This window comes from Pezoporus wallicus, unplaced genomic scaffold, assembly GCF_028554395.1.
Source record: "Pezoporus wallicus isolate ANWC-B61680 ecotype Strahan unplaced genomic scaffold, APGP_CSIRO_Pwel_v1 contig_11493, whole genome shotgun sequence".
In the NCBI taxonomy this organism is placed as follows: domain Eukaryota; kingdom Metazoa; phylum Chordata; class Aves; order Psittaciformes; family Psittacidae; genus Pezoporus; species Pezoporus wallicus.
Genome location: NW_026635895.1, coordinates 710,236 through 730,312, shown reverse-complemented (window position 1 = coordinate 730,312; position 20,077 = coordinate 710,236). Strand labels below are relative to the sequence as shown.

Sequence of the window (20,077 nt, the reverse complement as noted above, 5' to 3'; positions counted from 1 at the left end):
ACGTTTCTGTCTGTCTAGTGTGAGAAGCAGAGATGGTCAGCGTCAAGTATTCATCCCAAGCACAAGGTTGCTCATGATCCCTTTTCCACTGTCTTTAGTGACCGGATCTGGTGTCTAACTTCTAGACACCAGATACACGCATACCCTTTAGCTGTCCTTAACAAGTAATAAAGAATCTGAGACGTTGCTTCACTTGTTAAATTCACCAGTGAGCAGAGTTCACTTGTGTGAAAATGCTTATGTCTGCCTTTGTTGGCACCTTAGCTGTCTTCGGAGCTTAATTTAGTATCTCCCTGGGTGAGCAACTTCATGGGAGGTAATCAGAAGTTTGATATCATGGCCTTAGGGAGTGCATTTTGTGTCCTTAATTGGTCTACATTCCACCTGCACGGAATCTGACTTAAGAGACGCACAGGTTTTTGCAAGGTAAGCATCCCTGCAATTCAAGCCTAGAATGTTTGTCATGTCATATTTGTGCTCTGTTTATTTATATCTGCTTTACAAAATCCACTGTGTCCGTGTACTTAATACTTGGCTTTTATCTGCATCTCTTTCATCTGCGAGATCATTCATTTCCATCTTTTCACAAATGTTTCAGTAGTATTTTTTATCTCATTTGAAATGTAAAGTAAAAAAAAAGAGCATTTCTAGTTTTTTAACCACTCTCTCCAGCTATTTACAGTGACCATTTTCCACAGATGTGATTCACCAGTAAATAAGCAGAAAGTAAGTAAAGAATTCTCACTTCTTCCCAGCAAACTGCATTCAGAGGATGAGAAGAACACCTCCCCTGGATGAACTGCAGCCGCCTCCGTACCAGGATGATAGTGGTTCTCCTCATCTTTCCTGTACGCCTTCGGAAGTCGGAGACAGTAAATGTGAATTCTCCCAGTGTAGCAACAGTCCAAGATGTTCATATAAGTGCCCAAGCGAGGGAAGCACGGGACACGAAATAGAAAGCTTTCATAACAAAGGATACGAAGAGGATGTACCAAGTGATAGCACGGCTGTCCTTAGTCCAGAGGTAAATAAAACCAGCCGAGTGTTCTGAAGCGTCATGCAGTGATGCTGCTCCTCAGCATCCTTTTGTTACCTAAAGATGACTGCACAGTTACACGAACACTGATATTGCACCTCATTCGTTTAGTTTGTTAGAAATTATTAAAAATAGGATTTCTGCTTGTAACACCCCATAATGTAAAACATCTTGGGGGGGGGGGGGGGGAGGGAAGGAAGCGTTACAAAGACTTCTTTTAAATTGTTAATGGTAGTATAGAGGTTTGGTCCACTTAATTTTCCTTTTCTCTGCTATGAACTGTAAAGATACCCATTTATTTTTACTATGAGGAAATCCTATTTTCTGACATGTGCTTCCTTGACAAGTCTTTTAACAGCCAGTTTCTGCACTGCTACCAGTGGTAAGGCTACATTAGTGATGTCATGTGCAGAAGGGGCTCTTTTTGGTACACATTTGTCTTTTGCCTCTTTTACCCAAAGATTTGAAGTGCATATTAGGGCTCAGTCCTGATGTGTCAGCCGTTGTTTCTATTTTAGTAGACCTCTTGGGAAGCTGAAGTTGCATACCTGCGGTGTTGATGCAACACGTGGAAGGTGCAGCTGCAACTTCCTCCAGGTAGCTAGCGCTCTGTATGTACCTGCTGATGAGCTAGGACCAGAATCTGTATGATCTGCATTACTGGGGAAGAAGCGTGTGTACATATGGTCCTCAAACCCTAACAGATTGCAGCAAATCTAATCCTAGTTCTTCCCGTTTTGTGTCACACCAGTCATTAATGTAGGCATACTCAATAAGAGCTGAGAATACTGCCAGCTTTTTTTTATAGCCACTCAACAACTTGAAGAATAAAGCTTTCAGAGGAACAAATCCCAGTGGCAGTGTAGCAATTGGTTTAAAATAAAAACATGACATTTTTAAATCCAGAAGGTTTTATTACGGTATCTATTCATGTACACACAATCATAGAATCATAGAATAGTTAGGCTTGGAAAGGACCTTAAGATCATCCAGTTCCAGCCCCCCTGCCGTGGGCAGGGACACCTCACACTAAACCGTATCGCCCAAGGCCTCGTCCAGCATGAGCCAGTATATCTTTGATAATACACAGGAAATACATTTGGTTTACATCCCTGGAATAGCTTATGAACAGTAGGTTGACCTGCACTTGTGGGTATTTTGTGTTTCAGTATAGCTATCAAACTACCTGTTGTGACAATGTAGGGCCATCTGTATTTTGTTCAGAGTTTGCAGTGACGATAAACGTTCTGAATTGTAAGTTTGAAGTGCAGCTTCAGGGCTGATGCTGTTTGCAGAAGGTTCAGGAAGTGTGTTCAGGACAGATGCATCTTACACAGTTCCAGTAAAAGTACATTAAGAAAACCATGATAACTCTTGGCACGTTCATAGAAGCTTGTGGAGTGCAGCAAGAGCTACACGAGCAAGTAGGTGTTGGCATTCCTGTATTCGCTGCCGGGTCTCGCCGTGCTCTCAAGTCACTAGTCAGCTCTTAAACCACTCTAATAATAATGTTCACTTCAAAATGAGTGCATCCTGGCACTGGAATGAGGCAGTTCTATCTTGTAGCAAATGTATCTGCGTTTTAACATGTTGGGCATAGAGAAGAGATCAGAAGTGGATCCCAGTTTAACGTGAGCTCTGTCTGGTTGGCTCCTGGCTTTTGGTAGTATTGGCCAGGTAAAGGCTTTTGAATTTTTCTTGGCTGCTAGTCGGCTGTCTCCTCTCTTAAGTGCATAGTGTCTGAAAGGAATAAGATGACTGTAGTCCCTTCATATTGCTTAGGGAAAGCCATATATTTCCATGCTAATTTTAATGATAGAATACCATAAATAAATAAATAAATAGCTGGGTTTTTTTTCTTCCTCCTCTTCAGGATATGTCAGCTCGAGGATCGTCTTCACAGCTTCCTAAACCTTTTGATCCTGAGCCAGTAGCTAAATACGGCACACTGGATGTGACTTTTGACTATGACTCACAGGAACAGAAGCTTTTGGTGACAGTGACAGCTGTCACAGACATTCCCACTTACAGCAGGACAGGTGGAAGCTCGTGGCAAGTACACCTAGTTCTTCTCCCTATAAAGAAGCAGAGAGCGAAAACCAGCATCCAGCGGGGACCGTGCCCTGTCTTCACAGAGACATTCAAATTCAATCACGTGGAGTCAGAGATGATTGGGAATTACGCGGTTCGCTTCAGACTCTACAGCGTACGGCGCATGAAAAAGGAGAGGGTTGTGGGAGAGAAGGTTTTTTACTTAACCAAATTGAATCTTCAAGGGAAGATGTCAGTGCCAGTGATACTGGAACCTTCTTACAGTCTGTCTGTGAGTATCAAATGAGGCAGGATGAGAATGCAGTGCTGCACAGTGTCCTGAATTCTGGGAGAAGAGTGTGTATATTTATAGAGTCATCACATCTGCTCTATTTTCTTCAACAGTGATAGCACTGTGTTAGCACAAGGATCATTTCCTTAGAGCTTCTGTAAGTACGTTCACTTTCCACCTGCAAAAGCTTCCCGTATTTTTCCTTCTAATTACTTAGAAATTTCCAGTCAATAAACACGGGCGTAGTGGCAAATGTATGTACGTATGTCAGCATGCAATTACATATGTATTTAACAGTAGAATCTTTACTTTGCTACCCACAGCATTTCAATCGGAAAATAAAAACAGGATAGAGGGGAAAGAAAAAAGCCATGCTAGTGAGCGCGCTCCGTGTGCTGCAATTAAACCTTGGTTGCAATAGGTATTTTCCAGTCCAGAGAGAAAGACAGGAAAGGGATTTTGAAAGCACAGAGCCGTTTTTAATAACTTCAGACTAGAACCTTGTAAATAATTGATTCCTGGTTCTAAAGTGAATGATGGTGGGAGCAGTAGTTCAAACTGAAAAGGATTTTTTATGCTGGAAAAACCCCTGCCTACCTGATGAGCAGCATCTTTTGTCCTTGCAAATAATATAACATTTTTAATAAAGCAAAGCACCAGTAAGGGTAAACTTTGGTTTTACTGTCCAGAACCTTAGAGCTCTATCTGGGCAGCGATCGGCATCTCCTCTTTCTTTGTTGTCGATATTTAAGCATGCTTTTGTCCAGAAAGAGGATGTTTGTGATGTTGTCAGGGTTTCCTGCAGTAGGACTGCTTGGATGCTCATGGCTAAACAGCTGCCTATGTGCTAAATAATGGAGTTTTGAGGGGAAGAGAAGGTGATTTAGCAAGGGCAGCCTTATTTGGGCATTTTGTTTGGGTGGTTTGTGGGGGGGTTTTAAAATATCAGTAAAGGGGAGAAGGGAAAGAAAGGAAATTTGGGGTTTTTTTTCAGGTGAAATAGCGCAAAACAATGCAAAAAGGTTGGATCGATTGTAATGGTGATTCCATTGAAGCTGAGTATTGCAAAAGGCACTCAAAATAAAATGCCGTTTTATTTAATGCCTAAAAATCCATTCATTAGAATTAGTAAAAGCTGAGGCTGAAACTTGAATCTGAAGGAGGCTCAGCTGACAATAGAACAGCTTTTTTATGATAACCTTAAGAAGTACAAATCGCTGTGTTCCAAGGGGGAAGTGGTTCACCTGCCTAGTGTGAATGCCCCCAATGCAGAGGTTGCTGGTTTTACAGCTGGGATAAAAGCCCCCCATGAAGCAAATCATTGGATGTTCCAAATGTACTTGATAAATCTGTGTGTGTTGTCAATAGATGCTTGTGGAACATTCGCCAAAGCCAGCAGAAGAGGCTAGCGAATGGGCCAGGCTGTTGACCGATTACTGTATTCTCTATGTGCATTGCTTATTCTTCTGAATTATTTTCTTGAGCTTCTGTGGCAGGGGGGAGTTAAAACAAATTCCAGAAGGCATCAAAGATAAGAAGGTTGATATTTGTGTTCTGTGGCAGCGAGGGATGGCACGTCTGCACTTCTTTCCCCTCATTTTTGAGGGGTAGGAATAAGAATATTGATAAGTGAAAGGATCTCCCAGAGTTTGTTGTTGTAATGGGGTTTACGCAGGTCTACCTTAGCCCTAGCTATTGCTGGAAAGGAACCTTCATCGTCTTGATAGCTTGAATGAGGATCCGTGGGGATTTTGGGAACCTTTGAAAATTCATTCACATCCAAGTTCATAGGTATTTTTCTATTATTATTTATAGCCTATATCATTTTTTTTTTGATGAGCAGATTTGTACCAGGATTTAACATATAGTTATTTTGCAAGAGTGTTAAAATGCGTTGTGTTTTTAGGGTGTATGACTGGAAGTGCAAGGCATCCTGGGTCACCTGTATTCAAGCCCTTGGTCTTGCAAACAGCCAGGTCATCCTCTTGTGAGTTTTCATCTGAAAACATCAGGTTGTTTCATTTCCAACCTGAATTTCTTCATGGCCAATTTCTCACCATTTGTTCTTATGCCAGCATGGGCCTTGAGCTTCATTAGTTCTTACCCTTCTCAAGTGTTTGCCTCTGGGTCTGTTTATGCACATCGCTCATACTCCTTTTTAACTGTGCTTCTGCTGGAGTAAACCAGCAGTCTTTATGTCCAACTCATCATAAGCGCCAGGCAGGAGTTATTTAACAGGAGCAGGTAAGTGCTGTTTCTGTTTGCAGAGATCCAGTTGTTTTGGGATATTTACAATTACAAAATCCACCATGGGGTACATTGTAAATTCTGAATTAGATTTTAGTATTAAAGTTCAGTATTTTTGCAGTGACACCTTAGAGCCATACACAAGGCAGTGTGGTTAAAGTTAAAACAAGGCAGTGCTGTTAGAGGCAGACCAGTGAGTTCAGTGCCTTTCAAACACAGTGGCGTGCTCACGGGAGGGGGGGCCCGCAACTCTGGTTGTTGTTAAAACGTGGACAAGTGCACATCGTGGGGAGCACATGGCACTTGTATGCTCCTTAAATAGGTTTCAGAGCTACACATGGCTTCAAAGTTACAAGTATATTCAGAAACCTTCCTCACTCGATGTCACCCTGTTCCTCACCTTCCTACATTGTGTATAATGTCTTGCATTAGCAGCTATTATCCCCATCTGCAGTTCTCCCACATCACGGGGAATTCCTCCTCGGCTCCCTTACGTTTATCACACTCTGTCTTCCAAGTTCAGCATATGTTTGAGTGAGGAGGAAACGGGACCAACAAGGGCTAGCCAAAGTGCTTGTCACTGTTACCCGAGACAGTCTCCCTCTTAGATTTGATAGCAACGAGCCGTTGGATCCAGAGTTCATGGAAGGTGTGTGCGTTGTGGTTTCGCATGTGTGTAGTTTGCTTAGGAGGATGCTTCCAGAGACATTTTCCTTTTAGTGCAATGGCAGACAAATTTTTGTTCACTTGCCTTGGAGCTTAGAATCACTTTTGATGCTTATTTTTCTTCAGGAAGTCTCTGTGGGCCTGTGTTCAGTTGTTCTTCATTCTCATCTGAAGAAACTTTCCTGCCAGTGAACAGCAGCCTCCAGTATGAAGTGGTTCTGAAAACACATAAGCAGTTTATTGGGTGCAGTCTGTTTGGAAAAGAGCAGAGAAACAAGCGTAATCCCCTTCGCCATCCCAGAGGTTGCTTTTTTGGAGCAACAATCAATCCTGGGTTTTGGTTTTCGATTGGTTTTGGAAGTACCAGCCCTTGGAATTTGGATGACCGCAGCATACCTCTTCCTGCTCAGCAAACCTAGGAATTGCTCGTGCTGTATTGTCAGTAACAAGACCTTTACAGTGGAGAAGAATTCAATGTCATCCTCTTTCTTTCTGTAGCATTCTCCATTCGTAACATAACGAACTCCCAGATGCGCTCCCCATAACAAAGAACGGGTGGTGCAGGCAATCATAAGTCCATAAAGGATTATTTTCTATGTCTTTACTGTAAATATCCAGAGTGTCTGAGCATTATTTTAGTGACAGTTTTCTGAGTGAAGGCATTTATGAATTGAATGTGTAAAAATACCCTTGGGCGCACATGTGTGTACTCTCCACTTTGAGGGCAGTGGTTATCACCTGGTATATGTTAGTTTATGTGTTGTGTTCCAGACATGATATTACTATATTGAGCATAGGACGATGCTTTTCAGTCTCCAAAATGTCCCCAGTCAACTGAGAGGCTGTGAATAACGGTTCTAGATTAAATCAGAGTAACTCTTGAGCAATACTCTCTTTCCTCAGAAAGCCAATCCATCAGTGACAAACATTGTCTAGAATTACATGTCTGGGTTTGATCACCTTCACAAAAATAAAATGGAAGAAGCTCATATATATATTCTCTCTCTATGTATGTATTCTTTAACTTAGGAATCCAGATGAAATACCTGTTTCCCTTAGAGTTAACTGAATTTCCTGACTGCTCTGTTTGATAGTAATCTGAACTGTTTGCATGCATGTGTACACACAGGCATCTTCTCACTTTTGTTACTGCCTTTCAAGTAACCAAGAAAAAGGCAAAGCACAGAAACATTCTGTTTGCAGGTTTGAGCACCCTTGGGCAAAAGCCGTGTACTGGTTTCCTCCCATTTATATCCAATGGGGGAAATTCCAACCAGAGACATGGCACACACAGATGAAGTTATTACTCTGAAGGTTTGTAACTTGTTTGTGGAACCTCATAGTTTTTGATTTACTCACTGGGTGCTGATTCTTCTCATGGGTTTTGCAGTGTAAAAAAATGGTCTTCATTAGCATTATTCCTTTTAAACTAGACCTTTGTCTTCCTTTGTATATTCACTTCCTTTGTAAATCACTTCCTTTGTATATTCAAGCAGCCTGTATTTGATATCAGATAAGCATTTCTGTTCACAGGTTGTCTTTAGCAAGGGATCCTTTTAGTTTTAGTGAGTTAGCCTCTTGTCAGGCTTGGCTCTCGTATTGTCTGACCTTGTGCAGCATCTTTCACAGCCTCTGTCCTTTGATTTGGGTTACTCAGCTGTCAGCTGGCGCTAGGAGAATCCAACTCTTGCCCTTCTTTGTGATGTGTATGATAGCTCTGAGAACTGAAGCAGATCCCTCTCAACTGCGAGCACCTGTTGAACCTCTTGGACTGGGGGGTCAGACATGACCCGAGCAAATCAAAAGGGGTACCACCAGCGGATGGAAATAGAGCTGGGTGAACTGTTAATCACAAATAGTTGCACTGACAAATGCATTACAAACCTATCTTTAATGTTACGGATTAGTGGAAAATAATTGCATGAAAGTACAAAAATTGGATTGTTTGCCATTGATCTCCCCGCCAAGCATAGAGAATAACTGCATCTGGACAGCACACTATTTAAAGAAGCCTGTGGCCTTGGAAGCTGGCCCCTAGTAACATCTCCGTGGTCTCACAAGGTTGACAGGAGTAAGGAGAGGGGGAGGCAGGGGTGGGTCTGGGTGGGAGCTGTTGACGTGGCTTCCTCAGGAGCGCAGGTTGAAACGTCTGCATTTTGTGTCAGATGCTCTCAACTAAATTGCCAGCACAGACATCTGAGAGCTTTTAGGGCTTGAATGTTTCTTCATGCTACGTGTCTTATCTCAGAAAACAGAACGCAGTAATAGAAGGCCTCTTTTCCTCCTTGCCCATGGCAGTGTAAAAAGCAGGTAGACTTTTGTGGTGTAAACCCAGCACTTTTGCAAATGCTGTGAACTCCCTTGTACGTTCATTTCCAGGTTTGCCCCCACTACTGCTCACGTGTGCTCTGCGACTTTCAAGCCCGTGAAGTCCATTTGTCATGAGGCAGGGAAGCCACAGGAGTCATTTAAGTGCAGTCAAGAAGAAGTTTAATTTAAACCCTTAATTTAACCCTTAAATTAAACCCTTTAAATGTTTCCCTTTCGATAGAGGTTTAACGTTCTGTTGTGCAGAGCTGATCATATTAAAAACTTGTAGACACAAAGTGCTAATAGCAAATTCTCCTGAAATACGAAAAGCAGCGCAGAAACCTTGCTGTGAACGTGGTCAAAATGCTTTAGAGAAGCAGAGTTTGGGTTAAAACTCACTATTTTTTAAATGTTTAATTTTATGATGAAATTATGGTATTCTAAAGTTTGAGAACAAACCTGATTCAATAATACGGTATTGTTCTTAGAAAACACACAAGGGCTTTAGTTCTTAATATTAAATTACTTCGGAATGGGGTCAGTATCATCATGTGTCTAAGGAAGGCTTGTAGGTTTGTACAGGCCAGTATCTACAGTAAATTAAAGCTGCGCATAGAACTGTTAAGGTGTTAGTCCCTTGGCTGCAGTGAATTAAGGAATTAATTACTTTTCATTTCGTCTCCATCTTCCCATGTTTCATCTGTGAGAAAACAACGTGGTTTGTAAAACTCTGCATCCAGAAGGTTTTTTTTTTCCCCTCAAGAGTAAAAACTAAGTGAGAGCAGGAGCTTCTGATGAGAAAAGGGAATTTGTAGCACTTCAGCTACTCTGATTTTCAGCTACATTAATCATAGCTTAATAATCAGAATAAGTCTATACTGGAGGTGAGTGAAATCAGTACAGACCGGGTCTATTTGCTAAGGAGTTTTACATTTGAATTTGTGACTAGGAAATCCTGGTAATGTTTAAAGCACGCCACTCCCCCCAGAATACATCTGTTTGTTTCCTAAACTCAGGGTGCGTAAGGAAAAAATCATTTGAACGTTTCCCTGAATGTCTGTGATTTCACTTGGCCTAGACACCAGTGCTGTAAAGTGTCAAGTACAGGAATAAAAATGTGCATTCTGTTAATTGGAACATCTTTACTAGATGTTATTATTAGCCTTAGTAATACGAACTGTTACTTGATTTGTCTCACTAAATCTTTTTAACCAGTTTGAAAGAGCATAATGAAAGAGGAAAATGGAATTATTTACCACTCATCTCTCTAACGAGCATAGGGAGTAACTCCATCTGGACAGAGCATTGTCATTTAAAGAAGGCTGTGGCCTTGTTATGGAAAACATTGATCCATATTAATTTGAGGATCATGTGACCCTTGAGGTCTGCCTTTAGAAACAAACAGTTCATACATCCTGTAGGTATCAGCATACAGAAGGAGTATCAATTGTTTAATATAAGGAACTAGCTTGAGTATCGGTCCTTGCAGCTCTTCTGTGAGTTAGTGGAAACAGAAGCAGAAGCAATGAGGACCTGAGGCTGACATCTTTGCAAAAGCATCAAAGTGTCCAGTATAGCACCTAAGTGGGATTTAGATGCCAGAATTCAACATTAGAGAGCTCCGTTCTTTGACATTCCCAATGATTTCGCATCCCTGTGTTTCCAGGGCTGACTTCAGGTGGTTTAAGTTCTCTTTCCCAGGAATGATCTTGGGGTTGTTTTTTTTTTCCAGAAGTTATTGTGGCTTTGAAACGTGTTGTTAGAAAGCATTGACTGCTTCAGCCACTAATGAGGGATGTGGAGCCTCTAGGTTTGTTCTTCTCCTCCTCCCTGGCTTGCAGTGCAGGAGCAGAGGATGGGCTCCAGGCTAAGAGCTGGTCTGGAGCCTCTTTGGTTGCCTGGGTGCTCTCATCACCTCAGCAAGCTTTTGCCTCCAAGTGGAACAGTAGCTTCGGGGTTCCGCACTGGTGATTAAGAGAGAGAAATACTTTTATCTAAAATGCTGGAGACCTGGATTCAGTTCTCTCGTTTGCCTGCTGGGATTCAAATTTCCTTCCCTAACCTCTCGGTTGTATTGATAAAGAAGAAGAAGAAGAAAGTAACGTGCAAAAAAAGTCCTTGACGAGATTTAGTGGTATAACATTAACATTTAGAATTTGAGAGAGGCATTTTGACAAGGAACATGCTGTGAATCAGATTTTTGTTGCTGAAGGATTGTCAGCAAGGTTTCATCTTTCCTGTGTCTATTCTGAAAAGCCAAGAGGATCAGATGGTCTCGCTTTGTAAGCCTATGGAGGCATGATTTTAACCTGTGCGTTGAGGGAAGTGAACTTTTAACTGCCCTCGGAGCATGGCCACGTTAATCCCTGTGAGTAACTCCAGTTGGCTTAGGAGCAGAGTTTAGGAGCAGAACTTCAGTCTATAGGAAAATAACAGTAGGACATGAATATGTAAGTAACAAATACCCTGTTTCCATGGAATTTTGGTGAAGGAAGACAAATAAGTACATTTCACATATATTATCATTGTTGGAAATAGAGGATTCTCTATTCTCTAGGCAAAGAGAAAGATTATTGAAAATCCTTAGGGGTTCAGGTCTGACAGGCTGTATTGCGTGTGTTCACTTCCACTGGCACTAGGGAAAAATGAAAGAGCCTTCTTTTGTGATTGCCAACTTTTGTACAATAGGAACATGTGAAACCCAAATACCACTTAATGGGAATGGTTTTAATATGTATTTATTTGAAAGTGATGCTTCCTCCCCACATACTGTGTGCAGAGAAGCCACCAAGGATGACAGTAGCTTGGAGAAGTAATAACTAAGGTTTTGTAGAGTAACACATTTATAACCCAGTGGAAAGCAGTGATTCTGGTAAGTGTTGATCAAATGAAATCCACCTGATTTTGTAATGAAGCGCTGTGCCGTGGTGTATAAGGGCAATGTTTAGGTCCTCTGCCCAAAGCTCTGTGTTGGAAAATGAAAAGCTGAAAAATCGTGGTTTACTGTATTTGAACCAAATATTTGGAACAGACTTTGCTTAATATTTGTTTGCTTGTATTTCCTGTCGATAGCCTTTGTGGTTGTTGCTGTGGCTAAATTGACAAGAATAGGTTGGAGGTTTAACATTAACATCCTGGAGCCAAACTCAAGAGCCAAATCCTTGCACTGGGGCCAGATCATCAATACCTTGACAGTTCATCTAAGTTCTTAAAACTGTGCGTTTAAGACTTTCCTGCAGTTCTTACTGGGCTATTCTGGTGCTTCACTGACCTTGAAAGGCTTTTGCAATTAGGGAACCTCAGTCCCTTTTTTCCCCTGCTTATTAAAATACACACAGTGTTTATAGAGGAAGAGAAGGAAGACTTGTAAAAATAAACTGAGGTAGACAGAATATTTCAAACAAATAGTAATTTTGGTCTAAATATTCTGTTTCCCACAACGAAGCTACAGCATCAGAGTCACCTGCAGATAGAGTTACAGATAGATTGAATGCAGATCTGTGAGGAGATGAAAAGCATCTGGTAGCACTGTGATGTTGTCATGAGATGAAGGCTTCACTGTAGCTAAGTTTATACTCATGTTGTACCAATTAGCAATTCCAGTGTTAATATTGCGCAGTTTGAAGCTTACGTTTTGAGCAGGTAAAAATGTAACTTCTTGTCTGACTTTTTTCTTGTTGTGTTTGGTAGCTCTCCTCTTGAATTTGGGCTAGAAACAGGAAAACAAACCCTCTCAACAGGCTTGAAAACCAGTTGTTACTCACTTCTAATGCACCTTACAGGGTTAACGTCAGGCTGCTTACCAACAGTCGTGATAATCACGAAATGCCTTACGTAAAACAAGGAATGGATTTCCACAATGCGAACAATTAACTCTGTGCTTGGAGAACATACTTTTGAGAAGACATCTGATAATACTCGGTATCCCTGGGTTTAACTTTGTCAACGAAGAGACTTTCTTCAGTTGTTGATCTGAGCCCTGCTGATTTCAGCTCTTTGCCTTCCCTGATTCCTGTTTCTCCTTTTCTTCCTCTTAAGGTCTTCTGTTTTCTTCCGAAAGAAAACTGACAAAATACAACCTTACCTTCCCCTTTTTTTCATGCCTTTTACCTGCTTTCCCCCAAATTCTGTTTCATACCTTATCATAGACACAGAAACTATACGTTGGTTTATGTCATTGAACCCTGGGTTTACCCAGTCACATCAGCCTGTCTTCCAAGCTGCTTCACACCCCACTGCTTCATTTTTCTTCTTAATGTCTCGCTTCCTTTTCTATTAGGATTTTCCAGTTCATAACTGAAAAGCAGAGTATTCTTTAAAGTACGTTCAGACCAGCATGCAGCTGAATGGCTTGGAGTATTTTGCATGTGAAATGGAAAACAAAGGATGGTTTAGATTCTTTCTTCAGTGACTTTGGTTGCTTTATTTTAATGCCATTAAACTTTTGTCACCACAGCATTTGGTAGGAAGGAGGTTCCCAAGTTTATTGCACACGAAGGATTAAACATGCTTTTGCTTGTTTCGAACCTGCCACCTGTCTGAAAACAAAAGGCAAAATGTTTTGGTTTAGAAATGGTTGCAGCAACATTTTGAAGTTCACCCTTCTCTTCAGATTTCCATCAAGACTGCATCTACCAGTTCTTTCTGTGCAGCAGCTCTAAGGTACAGTGGCTGAGTTGCCTTTCCGTCCGCTTACAGGTATGAAGCATCCTCTAGGTCTTTTCATCCCACCATTCAGCTGGTCACATTGTTTTCTCTGGCCTTAACATGTGTACTGTTGTCCTTGTCCGTCCACTCAGGATTCTGCTGGAAAGGAATGCTATTCCTAGCCTATCCTTATGCAACTTTGTAGTATCACACTTGTTTCATTTTTCAGTTGTTTCCCCCCTACTCTGTTAAACCACACAGAAACCACTTCTCTTCCTTTCGAGGTACACTTGAGGATTCATCCCCGCTCAGTCATCACTCATTTACTGTTTACTGTTTCTAGCATTTTAAAAGTCATTCTTATACCCACTGTGACCAGTGTAACTCTGTCACAAACCTATTTAGACCGAGTCCCAATTCGAACATCAGTAAACTGTATAAGTAAGTCACCATCAGGAAAGAGTGCTGTCATCACCTTCTCTTGGTACAGTTATCAAAGCTCTTTGAGGTTTTTGGGTGGGGAGAGCATTACCCAGCTGCTCACTTTGTGTTACATCTTTTTTGTGGACTTGCAGCATGGTCACAGTCAAATTTGAGACCTAAGGGAATTTTGTTGAGCTGGTTCTTGAGTAGTAAGAATACATTGACTACCAACGGTGTTTATTAATGAGGAACTGCCTTGCTGCTGAGCCTTCTGTCCAGCCTCTTGGAAATACTCTATTGAGAAGAACTAGTTAGAAGGTCAGTGTGAAGGATATTATTGTAGGTTCGTAACTTCTTCTTGTAGGTATCGTTCTTCTGTACTTTGAGATTCTGTAACACAGCTGAGATTTATGTGTCAGATGAAGTTACTTGCTTTTAAAGTTAACTTGCCTCTTGACGAGGATTTGTGCCCACGTCAGCTGTTGCTGGAAATGCTGGAGACACTTGGAATCTGGAAGAATCCGCTTCACAAACCCATCGTGACTCCTTGGAAGAGTGCTGCCAGATTCCCAAACGATTCAAGCCGTATTTGAAAACTCTGTGGATCCAAATTACCCCTTTTCCGAGAGGGATGTACACCCTAAAGGGATGTACTGGTCATTCAAAAGTCTTTTCTCAGCCATTAAGCAAACTGCTGTGCCATTGGCGAGGTTCTGTCCAGTTCCTTGTTTTCAGAAGTACAACTCTACGTGCCAGTGCGTGAAAGCAAGTGAAAGTAGGAACAAGGAGGGGATGACTAGCGTGGCAGCATAAAGGTACAGTTTTCTTTTAAGGCAAATAATGAGGGGTTAAAATGAGCATCAGAAGCCCCCGTCACAGACGGGATGTGGTGAGAATGCATGAGAAAAGCTTCTAAGGTGGAAATTAAAGCATCACTTGCCGAGCTTCAGGATGGCATCCTTCCTTTCCCACCCAAGACAAAGGGTCTATTGCAGTTCCGTATCTCTGGATCCGTTCAATTCCTTGTGAGCTAATTTATTCTAGACAGTGCATTTTTCTCCGTGCATGCGTTCTGTTGTTTTGCTACTTGTAAATTCTCAGTCTTGAGAATAACCTTTACAAGAGAGGAATAAGAATTGCCTGAATTTTATTATCTTCAAAGTTCCACTAGTGTTTTCCAGTCTGGGAAAGTAAAAGACTCCAGCGTTTAATGTTCTCCAGGATGCTGACAAATTATGTTACAGGTCCTATCACAGCAATTGAAGTAAACAGGGACCACAAAGGCTGCTCTTCATCTTCTGCTTGTATTTCTCCTGAATTATGAAGCAAAAGGAACACAAATTCTGTTGTGTTTTTTTTTTTAATTCCAAACTGCTTTAGTCTTTGTTAGCTTCCACGTGTGCAAACGGAGTGTATATTTAGGGTGTACATTCCTTATTGGGTGATTGAATGAGACTTCTGTTACTGCTTTCCTAGTTTTCTGTGCATAGTTCTAAAACTCGACTTCCCAGTAACGTCGTTCCGCAAAATACATGCAACTTTGTGTCTGTTTCCTAGGGCTGTGACTCTCAAATGAGCATGTCAGAAGTGTCCTGCAGCGAAAGTACCTCCTCTTGTCAGTCTCTGGTACATGGCTCAGCTCCAGAAATCCTCCTTGGCCTCCTTTATAACGCTACAACTGGAAGATTATCAGCAGAAGTGATAAAAGGCAGCCACTTCAAAAACTTGGCAGCGAACAGACCACCCAGTGAGTGAAAATCTTTATGCATCCTAATGCTTCTGGACTGGTGGGGCTCTCGGTAGCAAGGACTTCAATCCTATCACTTAGTCGTACCCGATCAAAATGAAATAGAGCAATCATCAACTAATCTATTTCATGTTTGATATTTCCAGTCAGTCGGGAAATAGCAAAAATCTCAGCTTCAAAACATTACTTGTAAGTTGACAAGACTGTTTAAATTTTTCATGATGACTGACTAATAAATTACCTTTATCGGAATGATTAATTCCTAAATTACTAATGCCTCGCATCACAGGCCAAGAATAAAAAGTTAGTGTTTAAAGAGAAAGTACATGCCAGCTAATGTTAATATAAACATTGTGAGCAGTTATTGCTTTTCCTAGAGGAGTTGATACTGCAGACTGTAACTGCTTTTATGCCTCTGTGGAAGTGGTGGCTCTCTATGTAGCTTGGGAATGTCAGTGAAGGCAACAGAGAACCAAAGTGAGACCTTTGGCGTGTTGTGCAGGAGGAATATTCACCATCAGAAAGGACTTGAACTGTGTGTTCAAGCATTTGTTCAAAAATACATTTGTCTGAAATATCTGTGAACTCTAAATTGGAGGCAGATGGGATGTCACGCACAGAGTGTTTTTAATGTCTAATTCTTTGATATGGCTTGAGAAAGTTCAGTAATGAACTCGTATCGCATTTATTTTGTACTGGTTTTTACGTGATGAGGCTGATGGACATAAGGTGTAGCCAGACGTACCTGCCTGTTCCTCTTGATTTAGGCTGGGGGAGGGCTCAGGTTTTAGCCCTTCTGTTTCTTAATCCCCAGATTTGTATGGTACTAGCAGATTATCTGGCATTACTAGATTATGTAGCAGGCTGCCAACGCTTTATAAGTGGTTTGCACATCTCACTTTGTCTTGAGAGTTCAGGAAGTAAGCCAAACAACTTGAGACTGGTGCTTTCCTCTTTCTTTCTTGACCCATGTTTTCTTCTATTCGGTAATTACATTTGGCTCAGCCTTACGCTGCTTTGCTTTCTCTATACTTTTCCGGCTGATGGAGCCAGACTTTGTTAACGTGGCCAGAGAAGGAAAGTGAAAGAATCGCTAGTGCTTTATATGGTTAGGTAGCTGTCCCAGAGTCACCTGTTTGGAGACAAAGCATAGAAATAGTTGGGGAGAGCCAAGAAGACACAAGGAGACTGGGGTGAGGGAAGGAAGGAATGAATAGGAAAGAAAACCTGGAGAGAAGGGACAATGTGTTCCCTTAGAGAAGAAATAGTAAGTGGCTTATGCTTGTCTTTGTAGAATCTCTACAGATAGGCAAGTTCTTACTATTTAGAGTAGGCAAGTATTTGGTCGGGACTTGTTCTGAAGAGAGATACGTGTCTTTGTTTCTCGGTGTGGCAGTCAGTATTTTGCCTGAGAAAAAGATGCTTCTTAGTATTCTTCCAGACGTTGTTGAAGCAGGGTGCGAGCTTTTGCACATCAAATGGATGTGTGTGTATGCATGCACACGCAGATTAAATCCATAAATACATGGATTCAAACAAGTGAGATCTTTACATTTTAAATAGAGGCCCAGAGTTGAATTTCAGATGTGAGCATCCCTCAGCTATTTTTAGAGATTAGATCAGAATCGTTCTTGTGCCCAAGTCTGTCACTACTCAAGAACTGAAGTATTGCAATCGAATATATGAAACTATAAAAGTTAAGGCAAAACCAGCTTAGTTTTCAGTTCAATGATTTTTCATTTTATTGCTTTTTATATATGAAGTAAAACTACTGTGTGCAGTTTTTCTTAATATGCTGGAGTTTGCATGAAAAAGCATAAGGTTTGGTAAAAGCTACAGTGAATTTTTTTACCCAGTCTTCTATTGCCTAGTCATTTGCATGATTCTTTCTATGTCGAGTGTGCTGTAGAATCCAGTAGCTATCAGTGCTAAGGTAATCCATTATGGAAGAAGTGTAATTTTTGTTAAAGATTACACCAGAACTGCACAAAAAGTTTCATTTCATTAAATTTTACCCAACAATCCTTTTGTTCGATCCTTTTTCTGCTCTATGCTACTAGGGGTTTGTGTTCTTCCACTCCAGTGAATAGTGTTTCCTCTTAAACTTTAACCTTTGATCCTCTCTCACCCAACTATTGACATCTGGTCATTATTTCTTTTCCTGCTTTCCACCCCCCGTTGTCAGACGGACTGTTCTGTTGTCTAAAACACTTGATAGGTGGACAGGTTTATATAATCCGAGGTGAGTTCTTGTAGAAGCTAATTGAATGTTGTCTTTTTCATGCAAAAGAAAACTTGCCAGCAGTAAAGCTATGCGCAGCTGCCTACCATATCGGTTTATAAAAGTATGTGTTTATTATTTGTGGCACTCTGTAACGCACCAGTTGCATTTATCTCTGATTATGGATGTTGGGATTTCAGTGTACCTGCAAGGTGAAAATATTCCTTGTGTTTCTTTTTACAGAAGTCTTCCATCAAATCTACATAAAATCACTCCAGTCTTCCAATACTGTTATTCATTAACGTGAACATGACAGATACAAAGAATGAAACACCAGGTTGTTTTATACAGCTCTATATTTCTTAAAATGAGTTAACTTCATGGAATACGCATCCTTCTGCTGGAGCATGGCTTGGTGCCATTCTAGTCAAATGAAAGTAGAGCTTTAAAAATAAGGGTTTCCACCCAAATACTAACAACCAGTGTGTGCTAACCCCACCTGCGTCGGCTTCTTAAATGTACCTCCTAAGAGCAGCGTACAAATGACGCAAAACCTTATTTCTCTTTAAAGGTGTATTAAATGTATTCCTTCATGAAGGTACAAATTAGCAGGGTTGTTTGTATTGTGTAAAGTTCCACCTTTAAATGCACTTTGCTACATTTAGGTCTTTAAAATATCTCAAATTGAAAAGCCCAAAGTGAGAGCCACATCCATGCAGAGATTACTCTTAAGCATTTCATTCTGGCTGGTTTACCAACATTATTTCTTTAATCTTCATTTCTTGCCTTCGTTCCATTTTCTTTATTCCTATTCTCTGGAAGTTCAGTGGTATGCTTCACGGTGTTGTGGCTAGTTGGAGCTTGCTAAGTGTTAATGCAATGTAAGTTTGTTTAGTACAAACAAGAGGGGTTGATGGGAAGAGGATTATGAGGTATACCTTTAACTTAACCCATTTACGCAGTTCTGAAGCTAATTAATTTGTTAGTGTGTTTGTAATATTTTGCTTACTCGTTGTCTTTCCATGTGTCTAAACTAAGCTGTGTTCAGTCAACCTGGTATACACCATATCCTTGTGTCTTGTAAACCTCTCGCTCTGAAAAACTTTGGTTCCGAGATATCTGACACTCCAAAATATGATTTCTTTTGTAGACACGTATGTTAAGTTAACGCTGCTGAACTCGATGGGGCAAGAGATGTCCAAATGCAAAACGTCAATCCGCCGAGGGCAGCCAAATCCAGTGTACAAAGAGACCTTCGTTTTCCAAGTGGCGCTGTTTCAGCTTTCCGATGTGACGCTCATACTGTCTGTATATAATAAGCGCAGCATGAAACGAAAAGAGATGATAGGGTGGATTTCCTTAGGTCTCAACAGCTCAGGAGAAGATGAACTCAATCACTGGACTGAAATGAAAGAATCTAAAGGACAGCAAGTATGTAGATGGCATACTCTGCTAGAATCGTAACGGATGGTACAAAGTGCAGTCGTGGTTCGACGAGATTTGGGTCTCCGGCAGACGATCATCCCTGGTAACAATCAACAGACGCGTTGTGGAAGTCAGAAATGAAAACTGAGGTCAACATTCCATCATAAAGAATGCACAACATGCAAACTGGGCGGATTTAATAGATAATCTTCACTTAGAGTCCTACGTACGCTTCCTCGGTGACAGAGAAGCCTGGCTGTACACAGATCCGTTAGTGGTCCCTCTCCCATCTACCTAATGCTGTATTTGTTTGGGTTTGTTTTGTGGTTTTGGATTCAGAAACATTTTATGTAAGGTTCTCCAAATCAGTGTAAGCTCCTCCTTGTGTAATTTTTGTATTGCTCTAACACTGTAGCTTCTGACCTGCCTGTGTTCAGATTAAAGGTCAATAATTTGCACTTTGAGAAAAACTGAATGATCTGTACAGCAAGATTAAAACCCACCGGTGGAGAACACTTGGTAATGCAGCAGATAATTCGATGCTGTTGGTTTACCCCGAGTTTCTTTCCAGGAGCTGAGTACAAATAAGTTCTCACTTTTCGATATGCGGTTGGCTTGAAAAATCTTAGCATTTGGGTGACAGGTGAACTTTGGCATCAAGCTAATGTTTCTTCAATCTGTGACAGGAACAAGCTCTATATATGGCATAAATTGGGTTTTCCCCTTTTGCCTGTACTTCTGCCTAATCCAAAGAGACCAGATCATTAGTTTGGTCCCTTCCAAATATCCTTAGACAGGTTGTACTGTAAAACTATGTAACTTTCTGTTGAAAGCACTTCCTGTATTCGTGTATTCCAATGTAGGAAGCTCATAGAACGCGACTTTACTAAAATATTTTTCCATAGAATGAATTGATACAGGTTTCTTTAAGATGCCAGCCGTCGGAAGGTAGGTTGAAAGACGTGAAGGAAGTAGCAGCGGATGAGCTACTCTGACTGAATGCAAAGTGCTGTGGCTTTGATTGAAATAGGT

At 41.1% G+C, this 20,077-nt stretch overlaps 1 protein-coding gene and 1 long non-coding RNA gene across 6 annotated transcripts in view; one reads left to right on the top strand and one right to left on the bottom strand.

The window, feature by feature from the left end:
* Positions 1-19,948, top strand: part of SYT14 (synaptotagmin 14) — a 76,025-nt gene extending 56,077 nt beyond the window's left edge. For 3 of the 5 annotated variants that reach the window (XM_057398506.1, XM_057398508.1, XM_057398505.1), the window contains 5 exons: positions 756-1,024; positions 2,910-3,359; positions 15,210-15,399; positions 17,585-17,641; positions 18,771-19,948. In XM_057398506.1, coding sequence (XP_057254489.1) covers positions 756-1,024; positions 2,910-3,359; positions 15,210-15,399; positions 17,585-17,641; positions 18,771-19,084 — 1,280 coding nt within the window. In that variant the 3' untranslated portion in view covers positions 19,085-19,948. The remainder of the gene's footprint in view (positions 1-755; positions 1,025-2,909; positions 3,360-15,209; positions 15,400-17,584; positions 17,642-18,770) is intronic. The other 2 variants (XM_057398507.1, XM_057398504.1) reach the window with 1 other exon arrangement.
* LOC130593409 (uncharacterized) overlaps positions 1-20,077 on the bottom strand; it is a 139,114-nt gene that overhangs the window by 78,420 nt on the left and 40,617 nt on the right. The gene's annotated exons all lie outside the window — the stretch shown is intronic.